The sequence below is a fragment of the Oncorhynchus mykiss genome, chromosome 12 (assembly GCF_013265735.2).
Source record: "Oncorhynchus mykiss isolate Arlee chromosome 12, USDA_OmykA_1.1, whole genome shotgun sequence".
Taxonomy (NCBI): Eukaryota; Metazoa; Chordata; class Actinopteri; order Salmoniformes; family Salmonidae; genus Oncorhynchus; species Oncorhynchus mykiss.
In genome coordinates this window covers 9,568,057-9,585,544 of record NC_048576.1, presented here as the reverse complement: position 1 = coordinate 9,585,544, position 17,488 = coordinate 9,568,057, and the positions used below count along the sequence as shown (strand labels likewise).

At 41.7% G+C, this 17,488-nt stretch overlaps 1 protein-coding gene across 3 annotated transcripts in view; it reads right to left on the bottom strand.

Annotated features, from left to right (window-relative positions):
* Positions 1-8,509, bottom strand: part of znf532 (zinc finger protein 532) — a 38,171-nt gene extending 29,662 nt beyond the window's left edge. The window contains exons 1-3 of one of the 3 annotated variants that reach the window (XM_036936844.1): positions 8,020-8,507; positions 7,225-7,545; positions 5,644-7,001 (exon numbers count right to left, since the gene is read on the bottom strand). Coding sequence is in view for 1 of the 3 variants with exons in the window: in XM_036936842.1 (XP_036792737.1) it covers positions 8,020-8,117 (98 nt within the window). In the remaining 2 variants the exon portion in view is untranslated. Of the gene's footprint in view, positions 1-5,643; positions 7,002-7,224; positions 7,546-8,019 lie in introns of all 3 variants that reach the window. The other 2 variants (XM_036936843.1, XM_036936842.1) reach the window with 2 other exon arrangements.
* Between the last annotated feature and the right edge of the window lie 8,979 nt (positions 8,510-17,488).

Below are 17,488 nucleotides of genomic sequence, written 5' to 3'. Positions count from 1 at the left end.
CAAAATTATTCAGCCCCCTTAAGTTAATACTTTGTAGCGCCACCTTTTGCTGCGATTACAGCTGTAAGTCGCTTGGGGTATGTCTCTATCAGTTTTGCACATCGAGAGACTGACATTTTTTCCCATTCCTCCTTGCAAAACAGCTCGAGCTCAGTGAGGTTGGATGGAGAGCATTTGTGAACAGCAGTTTTCAGTTCTTTCCACAGATTCTCGATTGGATTCAGGTCTGGACTTTGACTTTGCCATTCTAACACCTGGATATGTTTATTTTTGAACCATTCCATTGTAGATTTTGCTTTATGTTTTGGATCATTGTCTTGTTGGAAGACAAATCTCCGTCCCAGTCTCAGGTCTTTTGCAGACTCCATCAGGTTTTCTTCCAGAATGGTCCTGTATTTGGCCCCATCCATCGTCCCATCAATTTTAACCATCTTCCATGTCCCTGCTGAAGAAAAGCAGGCCCAAACCATGATGCTGCCACCACCATGTTTGACAGTGGGGATGGTGTGTTCAGGGTGATGAGCTGTGTTGCTTTTACGCCAAACATAACGTTTTGCATTGTTGCCAAAAAGTTAAATTTTGGTTTCATCTCACCTTCTTCCACATGTTTGGTGTGTCTCCCAGGTGGCTTGTGGCAAACTTTAAACAACACTTTTTATGGATATCTTTAAGAAATGCCACTCTTCCATAAAGGCCAGATTTGTGCAATATACGACTGATTGTTGTCCTATGGACAGAGTCTCCCACCTCAGCTGTAGATCTCTGCAGTTCATCCAGAGTGATCATGGGCCTCTTGGCTGCATCTCTGATCAGTCTTCTCCTTGTATGAGCTGAAGGTTTAGAGGGACGGCCAGGTCTTGGTAGATTTGCAGTGGTCTGATACTCCTTCCATTTCAATATTATCGCTTGCACAGTGCTCCTTGGGATGTTTAAAGCTTGGGAAATCTTTTTGTATCCAAATCCGGCTTTAAACTTCTTCACAACAGTATCTCGGACCTGCCTGGTGTGTTCCTTGTTCTTCATGATGCTCTCTGCGCTTTTAACGGAACTCTGAGACTATCACAGTGCAGGTGCATTTATACAGAGACTTGATTACACACAGGTGGATTGTATTTATCATCATTAGTCATTTTGGTCAACATTGGATCATTCAGAGATCCTCACTGAACTTCTGGAGAGAGTTTGCTGCACTGAAAGTAAAGGGGCTGAATAATTTTGCACGCCCAATTTTTCAGTTTTTGATTTGTTAAAAAAGTTTGAAATATCCAATAAATGTCGTTCCACTTCATGATTGTGTCCCACTTGTTGTTGATTCTTCACAAAAAAATACAGTTTTATATCTTTATGTTTGAAGCCTGAAATGTGGCAAAAGGTCGCAAAGTTCAAGGGGGCCGAATACTTTCGCAAGGCACTGTACAGCTGATTCTTAAGATCTTGCACACTAATGAGATGCTATTGAGCCCATACTATTACACTCTCTGAGCCAAGGACTACATGCTTTCTGGTAAGTTGATTACAATACTGGGTGGGGTGAATATATTTTATACGACATACATTCTTTTTTGTTAACTAGTAAACAGTAGCTTACAGCAAAGTGTGTTTAAATAATTTATAACTAGTTTGTTTCTGCTACCATGTGGGTTTTCGCTTGCTTGAGCCTGCTAACTGAGGAGTGTTAATTCACCTGTTTCCATACATGTTTCATTAAAAAAAAATTATCTTACAAAGGAGCTGTTTAATCTAACTGCTTAACTATTTATCTGTACATGGAATTGTATTTTGGTTTTTGACTTATTTTTTTCTAATCTTTACAGGAAAATGCCACAGGCACTATCTGATGTGTGGAGACATTTCACTGCAGCTAATGTAGAAGGAAAAGTTGTGTACATTTGCAAATACTGTGCCAAATCATGTGCATAAAGTTCCCTCAGCGCTCACAACAAGCCACCTCTGACAAAAGTCCCTCTACTTCTTTTCGAGGTGAAAAGGATGAATCAGACACCTTATCGATAGCAACAGCTCAAGTTTTTTTTCCCTCAATGGAGGAGCGTAGTCAGAGAAACGCTGATGAATGTCTTGCTCGAGCTGTGTATGCAACTGGTTCACCTCTAATGCTCACAGGCAATGTGTATTGGAAGAGATTTCTGAATGTTCTGAAATACCTCAAAAAGCGTGAAGACTTCTGCCTGAAGCCCAAACACGCCACAGCGTACATGTTGGACCCCAAATGTGCTGGCAAGAGCATCGTGTATGGTGCAAAGATCAACAAGGCCTATGGTGTCATCACTACCGTGTCTCGCCACTTTGGCCTGGATGAGGGCAAGGTTATTGGCAGTCTGGCGTAGTACACTTCCAAGCAAGGGCTTTGGGATGGAGATGCAATATGGCAGTTGTGCCAACATATCTAATCAGCCACCTGGTGGAAGGGACTTTCTGGATCTGAGGCTCTTTCCCCTGTTACCTCCATCATCCTCCAAATCCCACCAACATCAGCCGCCTCAGAGTGCAACTGGTCCTTGTTTGGGAACACACATACTAAAGCAGGCAACAGGCTGACCAATACAAAGGCCAAAAAATTGGTGGCCATCCGGGGAAATGTTTGGCTTTTTGAGCCTGACAACGAGCTATCCTCAACAAGGTTGGAAAGTGACAGTGAAGATGAGGCCTCAGAGTCTGATGTTCAAGAGGTGGACATTGAGGAGATCCAGGGAGAAGACATGGAAGCCTGAGAGGAAGACAACCAAAGCTTCAGTTTCCAGACTATAATTTTACAGATGTTGAAAACGTTTTTGGGAGATGTGATGGATCATTGGGATCATTCAATATTCCCTTCCTTTTGTTGTTCAGTGAAATCATCCCATGTAAAGAGTCAACTCACTTAATTAAAGTTATATTTGTAACTAAATTGTTTTAAAACATTTCTATTGAAAGGATTTATCATTTGGAATTATGTCTACTAAGGTAAAAGGTTTATGTTTCTGTCTCCATATGATATGGTAAATATATCCAATGCAAAAAAACATCTACATTTAAATGGTATTAATATTAATTTGCATATATTTCCGTTAATTCCCATATATTGCCGTTAATTCCCATATATTCCCGTTAATTCCCATAAATTCCCATATATTGCCGTTAATTCCCATATATTCCCGTTAATTCCCATATATTGCCGTTAATTCCCATATATTCCCGTTAATTCCCATATATTGCCGTTAATTCCCACGGAAAGTTTCCACCTATGAATATTCCCCAAAATGTGCAAGAGATGAGGTAGTCATTCAAAAATCATGTTAAAATGCTATTATTGTCAATACAATTTTATTATGTGACTTTAAAAAAAAAAAAAATTACACCTGAACTAATTTAGGCTTGCCATAACATACTTACTTATTGACTCAAGACATTTCAGATGTAAAATTTGTAACATTTTTGAAAAACATAATTGCACTTTGACATTGAGGCCAGTGACAAAAAATAAAAATCAATATTTAATAAAATGTTAAATTCAATCTGTTACACAGCAAAATGTGGAAAAAGTCAACAGGTGTGAATACTTTTTGAAGGTACTGTACATGGAACTCTCTGTCACCCCAGGTAACTCAAGTTAGCAATAAAAACAGATTTAAAAACAGATAAAATAGCTCCTTCACTGTGAAGAGACTAACATTTTGATATTTTGTATTATATTACGTATTGCATTACGTAGTGTTATATATATATATATACTATGTATTTTATGCATTTAGTTTTGTTTGGACCCCAGGAAGAGTAATTGGGGATCCTCATAAAATCAGAATTGGGCTGCCTGTCTAAACGCAGCCAATGAGACACTCTCTTAAACCGACTTCATTTGGCTTCAATGCGCTATTGAGTCTTCACCTAGGAATGCATTGTGTCATGTGATCGATGGCTTTGTCCATTCATGTATACAGTCATTGACACAAATTCACTACTTTTTTGTTGTAGAAAATCGCCCACTAATGTACAAGTAGGAACTCATTCTGCTCCAATTCCCCTCCCAACTCTCAGTTGCCCAATTCAGGGGTTTTCAAAAACCTCTCCTCTGGGATCCCTAGCCGTTCCATGCATTTGAACTATTCCACAGCTGGCACACCTTATTATACTCGTCAACTAATTATCAAGTCCTTGAATAGGTGCATCAGGTGAGCTAGTTCAAGGCTAGATCAAAATTGTGAAATGTGTGGGGGTCCCTGAGGAGAGGTATGAAAACCACTGCCTTTAATCAAGCTCTCCTAGAGAGGAACAAAGGAAAGCAGAGGTAGGTAGTCAACTAGGCCCACTTAAGACCCAGGACATTCAAATCCGGCCACTAATTTCCTACTGCAATCACTTCATCCATGCAATTAGGCTAAATCGCAGTAGCTAATGCCCATTTGAACGTTAACAAAATGCAGTGGACCCTCGTAAAAACCAGCATCCAAATCAAACTCTGTGAATACTCATCAGTTGGAAAAACCAGACCAGACTTTTGGTGATCTTCATTCAAATTGGCATTTTTCTCTTCCTTTCACGTATGTCAGATGACTTCAGACCAAGGTCACTGGGTGTTTACAGAGAATGAATGACACATCTCCAGTGATTATGCTGGTTTGTTTATGAAGGAAACGTGAGAGTGGTATACAGTAACATGGCTACTCAGCGCTAGATGAGCTAGCTTCATCATTCTGACCTACTTTATGAATGGGATGGAGACAGATAATGCCTGTCCTCTAAATAGCTAATAACTAGCCAAATTGCTTCATGTACATTAGCCTGTATCTGAAGTATTATAAATACGTTTATTTCACAGTTCGGAGGTGGATGTACTGTATGTATGTACAATGCTTCTGAAACAAGTAGTGCTTTTTGTGTTGTTGTACTGAAATGAATTTTCACAAGAGGAATCCTCATAGGAAATGTGATGGATGAAGACAATGGGCTACGGATATCATATCATGTGGTGCGTCTTTGCGCTGCCTCTTCAGTCTGCACGTAGCATGTAGCCAAGGAGGGCTGCCTGAATGCTTGCTGCCTCTTCATTAAAATGGATGACAGATCAGTCTGCACACTGCACTGCAGCCCCGGCCACATCCATTTCACCTATTAACATCTGCACTCCCCAGTCTCCCTCCCAGCTAAACCACCAGTGAAATGGCCTCCTCTCCTCAGCTGCAGACAATGAGATAACCAGGCAGTAGTGAACAGAACAAGAAAAGTAGAGAACGAGAGAGAGCGAGAGAGACAGAAACAGATTTGGAGATTGGAGAAAAGGGGCAAGAGGGAAAGGGAATGGCTGCTGCCGAGCTGAGGTGAGGAAAAGCTGCATCAGAAAAAAAAGGAGAAATGGCTGCTGCCGAGCTGAGGAAAAGCTGCAGCAGAGGAAAGAGAATCGCAGGGCCTAGTGCAAGAATACGGCCAATAAAAGCAAAGCTGTCTGACATAGAAAAAATGATATTTTTATGCAGAGAGATGAAGAATACTGTACTGTATACATATTGACGCCCAGTTATATTAACCCCAGTTTCATGTATATGCTGTTCTCACCACCACCCCTTTCAAGTGCACATACAGTACATCTACCTACAGAGTAACTCACATTAGGATACACAGCAGTAGAAAGAAACATGAAACAGTCCTCACCCTGTGATCTGTAGCCAGCCTGTCCCCAGCCAGCCACTACTGTAGTCACAAAACCACCTTCCTTCCTTCCTGCTACCACACAGTCAGTCAGGCACAACAACCACCCCCCTTTTCCTGCAGAAAAAAAAAAATCCATTTCCCATAGCAGGCAGGGCCCAAAAAGAGGCAGAGAGATGGAGGTGGTGTGATCCCGATCAGTCATCCATTTCCTCCTGTCCTGCACCATCACCAGCTGACTGACAATGACCCTGTGCTGTGAGACAGGCCTCCAGAGTTGCAGTCTCATCCCCTCTCCCCTGCCTGAGCACTGCTCTCTCTGCCTCTGCCTTCAGCGAGGTGGCCAGCCCTGCTTGTCCCACATCCCACAGCCTACACCCTGTATCCCATAGCCTAAACCCCACACCCAGTGTACTGTACCACCACCATACTGCTGGGGATCGATAGTGCCTTTATGCAGCCTCCTCTGCTAGGCTACAGCCTTCTAGTTTGGCTGCCATTATTAAGCAGCCAGGGAAGCTCTCTCTCCCCCTGTAGCACAGAGCCGGCATTGTTCCTCAGCCCTCTGTCTGCTGGCTCAAACCTGTTTCAGCCGGTTCCGGTCACCACACATAAAGCCTGCTCTGCTGCAGTACAGCTACACACACACAGAGACAGGCAGAAAGAGACACAGCGAGCGCCCACTTCTCAGGCGATCACAGAGCACTGATACTGCACCATTTTGACCTGAAATACAACATCTGGATGCGGTTAAAAGATAACAGATGACTAAAAAGGTAATAGTTCTCTGGGCTCAAAATACAAAAGGTTTGAAGAGATCTTTGTCCAAAACAAATCTGAAATCCAGGTCATTACCCCAGCAACAAAACAACAGCTAGGCCTCGAGAGTACAAACCATAACATCCTCCTCTGGGTTGTGCAATGGGACAAAATACACACGCAGTTACAAAATCTAACTCTGTTACAGATACAAAACGAGATGGCAGGAAAAAAAGGACACAGCTCAAAACACAGACAATAATACAGCCTGAATCCGGATGGCTTATTATGTGAGTCATGACAGTTACGATTCCTGGTCTGGGATGAGGACGTGCCACAACGCTGGGTGAAAATGGAGAGGGAGGAGGCTGAAGCAGCCATGACAGAGTAGCAGTAGTGGTAAAACCCTGGTCTATACGTGGCCTGCTTGTCTGCATGAGCCCCAGTGTTTTAGTACAGCCCTCGGCTGAGCTGGTGAGGGTCTCTCCACCTCTATCCTCTCTATTCCATGCCCATGGTTCCCTAATCTCTGTCCTAGAGAGGCTGATCTTTGTCATGATAATCCCTGTAGCCTCAGGCAATTGAGCATCCCATCCGTCTGTCTGTGATAAATGACAAGGAAAACAAAGGGCCATCATGATGGCACACACCCTATCCCTGTCACAGGCACAATACATGCAGACACACACAATATATATATATATAATATATATGTATCTGATATAGATATATATATAGATCTATCTCTCTATATATATCTATATATAGATAGATAGATATATCTACACACAAATACTAGGGGAGGAAAAGGAGATTGTGCCATACCCTCGTGATCCCCTGACTCTGATTTTCCACTAAGAGAGGAGAAATCTTCCTGTTGAGGCCTGCTTCATACACACAGAGTCAATCCAGACTAGCAGCCCCCATCCTGCCAGGCAGCCCCCTATAAACAGTGCTGTGCCTCTGCTCTGTGGCTGCAGTAGGTCAGCCAGTCCAGGCTGCTCCCTCCAGACGAAGCCGAGCGCTGCATGGAAAAAGGGGGCAGTGTTCGACAGGCGAATCAGGCCTTTTGTCTATGCATGTATGTGCAGGGTAAGGGGGTGAGGGGACTCTCCAGGCTCTCTCGGCTACGGCAGGGAGCAGCAGCTGGTGCAGGAAGGAGAGGAGAGAGGGGGAAAGGAAAATATAGAAATATGAGAAGAGGGCACAAAGAAAAGGATACCAAGAAATCTCCTAAGTCTCTCTTGATCAATGACAAATATAGGCTAAATATTGACTTGAAGAAAATAGGGCCTAGTATGGTCTGTGCAGTCTGCATATTGTAGAGATATTGTCATCAATTGATACTGATAGGCTACTTACTCTAATAATTTAACAAAGGCTCACTTTGTACATGGCACTGCATAATGCAATTATTTAAAACCATGTTCTTTCTTTCTGAGTAATTACAAAGATAAATAGCAGACTATAGGCTAACTACTTTAAAAAGACAGCACATTATTGTTTATGTTATATAACAGATCCTCACAAGGCCCGGGCCTGTACCTATAAAGTCATCAACCCAAACCCCAGATTCAGACAATTCATCAACCAACACGTGAACAATAGATTATTACCTACCTGGGTAGTGGGTATGGTGACAGATTAGCATATAGCTGTCTCTCTGCAGAATGTTTTTGTATATATGACAGCAGCTCACTCTCAGACAATGAAGTCATGGGTAGCCCCTTCTGTAATAGGTTCAGCACCTTTCCATCAGCAACACATCAAAATGCAAAGGCATCAGACTGCATTTTATCTAAGAGGGGGATATAAACTGCCCTGCTCCAGACTGTTGTTTCCAGATGTTGAACATGTATGTTCTTAAGGAAGAAAGGCCTATAAAATACCCCCCCTGCTCACTGCTCTCCGGTGAAGTCTATTCTTTTCTGAGCTGAGCAGAGCAGAGGTTGCTGCTCAGTGCTGCCCACCCCCAAGATTGCCATTGTCACGTGATGAGAAATATTGCCTTGACGCTTGATCATAACGATATCTCAAGTCAGCGGATCAGCCATGTCGTACCTATTATAATGTAGACAAATCGATATTGGAACGTTACGTATGTAAGGTCGTAGGTATCAGACGTTTATTTTATGGATACTTTGTTTTGACAAGATGTGATGACGTTGAAAATCAGAACACAGTTTTCTCACACCCAGAATGCATTTCGCGGTCGTTCAAACGTGTAAAAATAAATAACGCTTTCTTCGGGGAAATATTAATCGTCTTGTTGGCGGTGTCATCACCGATACATTTCAAGGAGCATTCGTTACGAGTCTCGTTTTTATTTTTAAAATCTTATATATTTGATATAAGTGAACTGCGCTAGCTACTGGCTAGTTTCTTCTAAGAGCTGCACTTAATCATCAGCTAAATCCATGCAAAGAAATCATCTCGTCCATAGTTCAATGTCATACTATACTTACCCGCATCCTCCGTGATTAAAACGGTCATGAATTATTAGGAATGCTGGCTTTGTGTAACTACATTAGAAACGTAAATACTCGAAAGTATTCTGTTTGAATCTTTTGGCAAAATGTATTTTTGGATAGAGCTGTAGACATGAGTGTCAGTTCCTGATGTGTGTCAGTCATGTATCATCTCAGCACTCCATCATCACCGTTACAATTGTTCATATTTTCAGCTTGGCAATTATTTTTTAGCATTTGCTTATTTTCAGAGTTATGCAGCAGCATAATAATGCAGAATTTAATTCTAAATTAAATTACATCCTTTGTGCTGCACCTTTGGACTTGATAGATCAATTAATCAATCACATGTATTTATAAAGCCATTTTTATATCAGCAGAGAGCACAAAGTGGTGTACAGAAACCCAGCCTAAAACCCCAAACCGCAAGCGATGCAGATGTTGAAGCACTTCATTGTAGAAGCGCTACAAATGGAAAAACACGTGGTGTTTTTTATTACAGGAATAAGGAATCTAAAAATGGTTGTGGCAAAAGGCTTTAATGATCTCTGTTCCTATGTGACACCTTTGTTAACCGGAGGTCTTTCCTTGATGGGCTACTACACTAGATCATTTTGTCAAAACGATATATGGCTTTCCTATGACATCATGTGACCTTTTCATCATATTTTCCTCAGGTCATTTTGGCTATTGTTGTTCATCTTGGTCTTCATTTTTGAGGAAATGCAGTTTATTTAAATTCACGTAACAAAATGTATTCCCTTTTTTTTTTGACTACTTGTACATAGGCTACATGGGAAGTAAACCATTTTAAAAAGTTACTTTGTAAAGTTATTCAAACAATATCTGTGTTTGAATATAACACTTGTCTTGCTTCAATGAAGGTTTTACACACGTATCAATATAATTATTTCATGTGCAAGGTAGCTATCATTTTGTCATTATTTCAACAAGTGTGATTTCATTTCAGGTAGTTGAATGGAAGGACACCTCATATTTCATATTTGACTCATCCTACCAGTCAGCGATGTGACAGTCAACAGAGGTTTTAATTAACACTTGCTGCCCCTTAAATTACCCGTATTGCCCATTAAAACGCCACTGTGGACATGTATCAAAAAGAGGACGAATGAAATGTGGGGCTTTTTTAGTCATGTTTGCAAATGTCAAGTAATTGTAGTTCTTTTCAACAATGTACATGGGATCCTGTAATATGACTCCCGTCTAGCCTGCTCCAAGCGATTAGAGGGCGCCGCTATGTAATGTGAAAATACAGTATATTTGACTCTTGCAAAAACACAAATGCTACATTCAACCTCTAAAGTGTGTTGAAATTAATATCCCCTAAATTCACTCAACACTGCCATCTAGTGTTCATGCTAGACAGATACAAAGTGTCCGTACAGCATTCTACAACGTCACTTATCTCATATGTTGGTCAGCTAGTGGGAAATCAATCAACTCGTCGTGACATGTGTCGTGATCGATGGTTGTCATTGATGCCGCATTCACAACAACTGGGACTCGGAAAAATACGAGGTCAAATCATGACGTAAGTGATCTTCAGGTCGGGAAGTTGGAGCTCTAGGAAGAGGCCCGAGTTGGATGACCGTCAAATCGATTTTTTTTTCAGTCGGAGCTCGTTTTTTTCCGAGTTACCAGTTGCTTTGAACGCCTTGATGTCGGAAGTCGGAGTTATCCGAGTTCCCAGTTGTTTTGGAACGGCGGCATAAAATACCGATGACGTTACAAGTGATCGTTCAAAAGACAGCTAATAATTACGTGTGACCTGAGTTGACTGTGATGCCTATGGCATGAGTAGATGAGCCGGTCTCTTGTCTGTCTTACGTTCTATGTGATCATTATCTTATCATTATTCAGACTATTTGAATGGCTGACAGCTGCAGAAGTGTTCATGCCAATATCTGGTCACAAACATCTGACTGTATTGTGAGACATATGTTCTAATAAATAATCAATATGACTCATATTTCTACTTTTCTATTGGTATATTCGAGGACATTGTGAAAAGAGAAGGAAGACAAAACATCACATAGAACATCTTCGGAAACAGTTGTTAAATTGACTAAAAAAGAACTGACAATTTGTGAAACATTGCCAAAGACTCCAGCCACCCAAGTCAAACACTATTCTCTCTGCTACCGCAAGGCAAGCTGTGTTGGTCCAAAAGGCTTCTTAACAGCTTCTACCCCCAAGCCATAAAACTGCTGAACAGCTAATCAAATGGCTACCTGGACTATTTGCATTGACACCCAACCCCTCCCCTCCTTTTTTTTAACACTGCTGCTACTGGCTGTTTATTATCTATGAATAGTCACTTTACCACTACCTACATGTACATATTACCTCAATTACCTCGACTAACCTGTAACCCCGCACATTGACTCGGTACCGGTACCCCCTGAATATACAGCCTCGTTATTGTTATTTTATTGTTGCTCTTTATGTTTTTTTTGTATTTAAATAACTCTTATAATTATATCTTCAAACTGCATTGTTGGTTAAGGGCTTGTAAGTAAGCATTTCACGGTAAGGTCAACCTACACCTGTTTCAGCGCATGTGACAAATAACATTTGATTTGATGATTTGATGTGATATGCTCAGATCTGACTAACTGATGATCTTCTAATGACAGGGCCTTTATAGTGATCTAAAATACACCCAACTAAAATATAAACTCAACATGTAGTGTTGTTTCCATGTGTCATGAACTGATATAAAAGATCCCAGGAACGTTCTATGTGCACAAAAACCTTATTTCTCTCAAATGTTGTGCATTTGTTTACATCCATGTTAGTGAGCATTTTTCCTTTGCCATGATAATCCATCCACCTGACAGGTGTGGCATATCAAAGAAGCTGATTAAACAGCATGATCATTACACAGGTGCAACTTGTGCTGGGGACAATAAAAGGCCGCTACAAAATGTGCAGTTTTGTCACACAACACATTGCCACACATGTCTTAAATTTTGAAGGAGCGTGCAATTGGCATGCTGACTGCAGGAATGTCCACCAGAGCTGTTGCCAGACAATTTCATGTTAATTTCTCTACCAATGTTGTTTTAGAGAATTTGGCAGTATGTCTAACTGGCCTCACAACCACCGATCATGTGTAACCACGCCAGCCCAGGACCTCCACGTCTGGCTTCTTCACCTGCGGGATCGTCTGAGACCAGCCACCTGGACAGCTGACAAAACTGAGGAGTATTTCTATCAGTAATGAAGCCCTTATGTGGGGAAAAACTCATTCGGATTGCCTGGCTCCTCAGTGGGTGGGCCTATGCATTCCCAGCCCCACCCATGGATGTGCCCCTGCCCAATCATGTGAAATCCAAAGATTAGGGCCTAATTAATTTATTTCAATTGACAGATTGACAGATTTCTATATGAACTGTAACTCAGTAAAATTGTTAAAATTGCTGCATTGTTGCTTTTATATTTTTGTTCAGTATAGTTCCATTGGTGCCTGAATTTGTCATACGGCCCAAACTGATTCATAATGTTCAGAGCCTTTATAGTGACCTAAAATAGTTCCATTGGAGCCAGACTTTTTCCTATGGCCCAAACTGACTCATAATGTTTCCACTTATAGGTTATTCTCTTGATGTCATCCAATGAGGAAGAGCTGAGTACCAGGCCAACTCACCAACTTCCTGCGGGGCTTTCCTGAGATGTGTACAATGCCCCCGGGCACCACTCAACCTTATCAGACCAAATGTTATCTGTATGTACCTTCAAAAGACCGGCGGGTGGACAACGGATCTGTCAACACTAATCCTCTATTACTTTAACTCTGCAATGATCTGTATGTCAATACAGGATATGAATGTCATCATTCGAGTATGAATGTTTCACAAGGATGTGTACTTACAGTAATAGACTCATTTAATTGAATTAAATAACATGGACATGTTTTTGTACATGTTGTTGATCTTTCCTATTCACTGATGCAGATTCCATAATATCATTTCTGCATGGTAACCAACCAATGGTTGTGTGGGTCATTCATTCATCATTGTGTCTAAATTAATGAACACAAGTCAAACCACTTTTGTTTGTTAGCCTTGACCCTACAGTACCATTCCTGGCACCTGTTGTCAGCTGTGTTTCTACCAGTCTCAAATCAAAAATCAAATAAAAAAAAAATCAAAAATCAAAAATCAAATCAAATCAAAAATCAAATCAAATCAAATGTTATTTGTCACATACACATGGTTAGCAGATGTTAATGCGAGTGTAGCGAAATGCTTGTGCTTCTAGTTCCGACAATGCAGTAATAACCAACAAGTAATCTAGCTAACAATTCCAAACCTACTACCTTATAGACACAAGTGTAAGGGGATAAAGAATATGTACATAAAGATATATGAATGAGTGATGGTACAGAGCGGCATAGGCAAGATACAGTAAATGGTATTGAGTGCAGTATATACATATGAGATGAGTATGTAAACAAAGTGGCATAGTTAAAGTGGCTAGTGATACATGTATTACATAAAGATGCAGTAGATGATATAGAGTACAGTATATACATATACATATGAGATGAATAATGTAGGGTATGTAAACATTATATTAGGTAGCATTGTTTAAAGTGGCTAGTGATATATTTTATATCATTTCCCATCAATTCCCATTATTAAAGTGGCTGGAGTTGAGTCAGTGTGTTGGCAGCAGCCACTCAATGTTAGTTGTGGCTGTTTAACAGTCTGATGGCCTTGAGATAGAAGCTGTTTTTCAGTCTCTCGGTCCCAGCTGTGTTCCTACCGGTCTCCAATATAAAACCTTCTTTCAGCAGTATATGTTTATTTATTTAACTAGGAAAATCAGTTAAGAACAAATTCTCAATTTCACTGACGGCCTAGGAACAGTGGGTTAACTGCCTTGTTCGGGGGCAGAACAACAGATTTTTACCTTGTCAGCTCGGGGGATTTGAACTTGCAACCTTTCGGGTTCTTAGTCCAACGGTCTAACCACTAGGTTTCGTATCGAAACCCATTGTGAGAGTCTTAACACTTGGACAGAAGTTAGTGTGTCACCGGATAGGTGCGGCTGGTCTTATTCACATCCAGTGGAATAGAACTGCAATTACTAAATAGCCAGCTATTGGTGTAACGTTTAGTTTTGTTTTTAATGTGGGTGATGCAATGTATTCTATTCTACTCTAATGTATTCCATTTCATTGTATTCTACTCTAGGCCTACTCTACTCTACTGAAGGGGGATACATCAGATGCACAACTGAATGTCTTCAACTGAAATGTGTCTTCCACATTTAACCCAACCCCTCTGAATCAGAGAGGTGAGGGGGGCTGCCTTAATCGACATCATCGGCACCCGGGGAGCAGTTGTTGGGGGTTAACTGCCTTGCTTGAGCAAGGGCAGAACAGCAGATTTTTCCACCTTGCCTGGCTCAGGGATTCAAACCTCTGACCCAACGCTCTTTACCCCTTTACCGCTAATGTTTTCAATTTGATTTGATTATTCTCTACTCTCGTCTCTTATACTGTTGTCACACCCTGACCTTAGTATTCTTTGTTTTCTTTATTATTTTGGTTAGGTCAGGGTGTGACGAGGTTGATGTATGTGTTTTTGTCCTGTCTAGGGTTTTTGTATGTTTATGGGGTTGTATCTAGTCTAGGTGTTTTTATGTCTATGGTTGCCTAGATTGGTTCTCAATCAGAGGCAGCTGTTTATCGTTGTCTCTGATTGGGGACCATATTTAGGTAGCCATATTCCTTGGGTATTTTGTGGGTTAGTGTCTATGTAAAGTTGCCTGTGTCAGCACTAGTGTTTATAGTGTCACGGTCGTTTTGTTAGTTTGTTTAAGTGGTCTTCCTTTAATAAAGAGGAATGTATTCTCATCACGCTGCGCCTTGGTCTCCTCGTTACAACAAATGTGACAACTGTACTATACAGTCGTGGCCAAAAGTTTTTAGAATGACACAAATATTAATTTCCACAAAGTTTGCTGCCTCAGTTTGTATGATGGCAATTTGCATATACTCCAGAATGTTATGAAGAGTGATCAGATGAATTGCAATTAATTGCAAAGTCCCTCTTTGCCATGCAAATGAACTGAATCCCCAAAAAACATTTCCACTGCATTTCAGCCCTGCCACAAAAGGACCAGCTGACATCATGTGAGTGATTCTCTCGTTAACACAGGTGTAAGTGTTGATGAGGACAAGGCTGGAGATCACTCTGTCATGCGGATTGAGTTTGAATAACAGACTGGAATCTTCAAAAGGAGGGTGGTGCTTGGAATCATTGTTCTTCTTCTGTCAACCATGGTTACCTGCAAGGAAACACGTGCCGACACCATTGCTTTGTACAAAAAGGGCTTCACAGGCAAGGATATTACTGCCAGTAAGATTGCACCTAAACCATCCATTTATCGGATCATCAAGAACTTCAAGGAGAGCGGTTCAATTGTTGTGAAGAAGGCTTCAGGGTGCCCAAGAAAGTCCCGCAAGCGCCAGGACCGTCTCTTAAAGTTGATTCAGCTGCGGGATTGGGGCATTACCAGTACAGAGCTTGCTCAGGAATGGCAGCAGGCAGGTGTGACTGCATCTGCACGCACAGTGAGGCAAATACTTTTGGGGGATGGCCTGATGTCAAGAAGGGCAGCAACGAAGCCACTTCTCACCAGGAAAAACAATCAGGGACAGACTGATATTCTGCAAAAGGTACAGGGATTGGACTGCTGAGGACTGGGGTAAAGTCATTTTCTCTGATGAATCCCATTTTTGATTGTTTGGGGCATCCGGAAAAAAGCTTGTCCGGAGAAGACAAGGTGAGCGTTACCATCAGTCCTGTATCATGCCAACAGTAAAGCATCCTGAGACCATTCATGTGTGGGGTTGCTTCTCAGCCAAGGGAGTGGGCTCACTCACAATTTTGCCTAAGAACACAGCCATGAATAAAGAAAGGTACCAACACATCCTTCGAGAGCAACTTCTCCCAACCATCCAGGAACATTTTGGTGACGAACAATGCCTTTTCCAGCATGATGGAGCACCTTGCCATACGGCAAAAGTGATAAATAAGTGGCTCGGGAACCCAAACATCAATATTTTGGATCCATGGCCAGGAAACTCCCATTGAGAACTTGTGGTCAATCCTCAAGAGGAGGGTGGACAAACAAAAACCCACAAATTCTGACAAACTCCAAGCATTGATTATGCAAGAATGGGCTGCCATCAGTCAGGATGTGGCCCAGAAGTTAATTGACAGCGTGCCAGGGCGGATTGCAAAGGTCTTGAAAAAGAAGGGTCAACACTGCAAATATTGACTCTTTGCATCAACTTCATGTGATTGTCAATAAAAGCCTTTGACACCTATGAAACACTTGTAATTATACTACAGTATTCCATAGTAACGCCTGACAAAAATATATAAAGACACTGAAGCAGCAAACTTTGTTGAAATTAATAATTGTGTCATTCTCAAAACTTTTGGCCACGACTGTACTCTACTCTACTATACTATACTGGACTATACTCTACTGTACTCTACTGCACTCTACTGGACTCTGCTATACTCTACTGTACTCTACTGTACTATACTGTACTCTACTATACTCTACTCTACTATACTCTAATATACTCTACTGTACTCTACTCTACTGTACTACAGCAGGTAGCCTAGTGGTTAGAGCCTTGGGCCAGTAACTGAAAGGTTTCTGGATTGAATCCCCGAGCTGACGAGGTAAAAATCTGTCGTTCTGCCCCTGAACAAGGCAGTTAACCCACTGTTCCCCGGTAGACCGTCATTGTAAATAAGAATTTGTTCTTAACTGACTTGCCTAGTTAAATAAAAACAAATACTATACTGTATTACATTTGGTTTTATTTGTTCTACTCTGGGCCTACCCCACTCTACTCCACTCTACTCTGGGCCTACCCCACTCTACTCCACTCTATTCCACTCTATTCTACTCTACTCCACTCTACTCCACTCTACTCTACTCCACTCTACTCTGGGCCTACTCCACTCTACCCCACTCTACTCCACTCTACTCTACTCTACTCCACTCTACTCCACTCTACTCTACTCCACTCTACTCTGGGCCTACTCCACTCTACCCCACTCTACTCCACTCTACACCACTCTACCCCACTCTACACCACTCTACCCCACTCTACTCCACTCTACCCCACTCTACTCCACTCTACTCCACTCTACTCCACTCTACTCTACTCCACTCTACTCCACTCTACTCTACTCCACTCTACTCCACTCTACTCCAATCTACTCCACTCTACTCTACTCCACTCTACTCCACTCTACTCCACTCTACTCTACTCCACTCTACTCCACTCTACTCCACTCTACTCCACTCTACTCTACTCCACTCTACTCCACTCTACTCTACTCCACTCTACTCTGGGCCTACCCCACTCTACTCCACTCTACTCCACTCTACTCTACTCCACTCTACTCTGGGCCTACTCCACTCTACCCCACTCTACTCCACTCTACACCACTCTACCCCACTCTACACCACTCTACCCCACTCTACTCCACTCTACTCCACTCTACTCTACTCCACTCTACTCTAGGCCTACCCCACTCTACTCCACTCTACTCCACTCT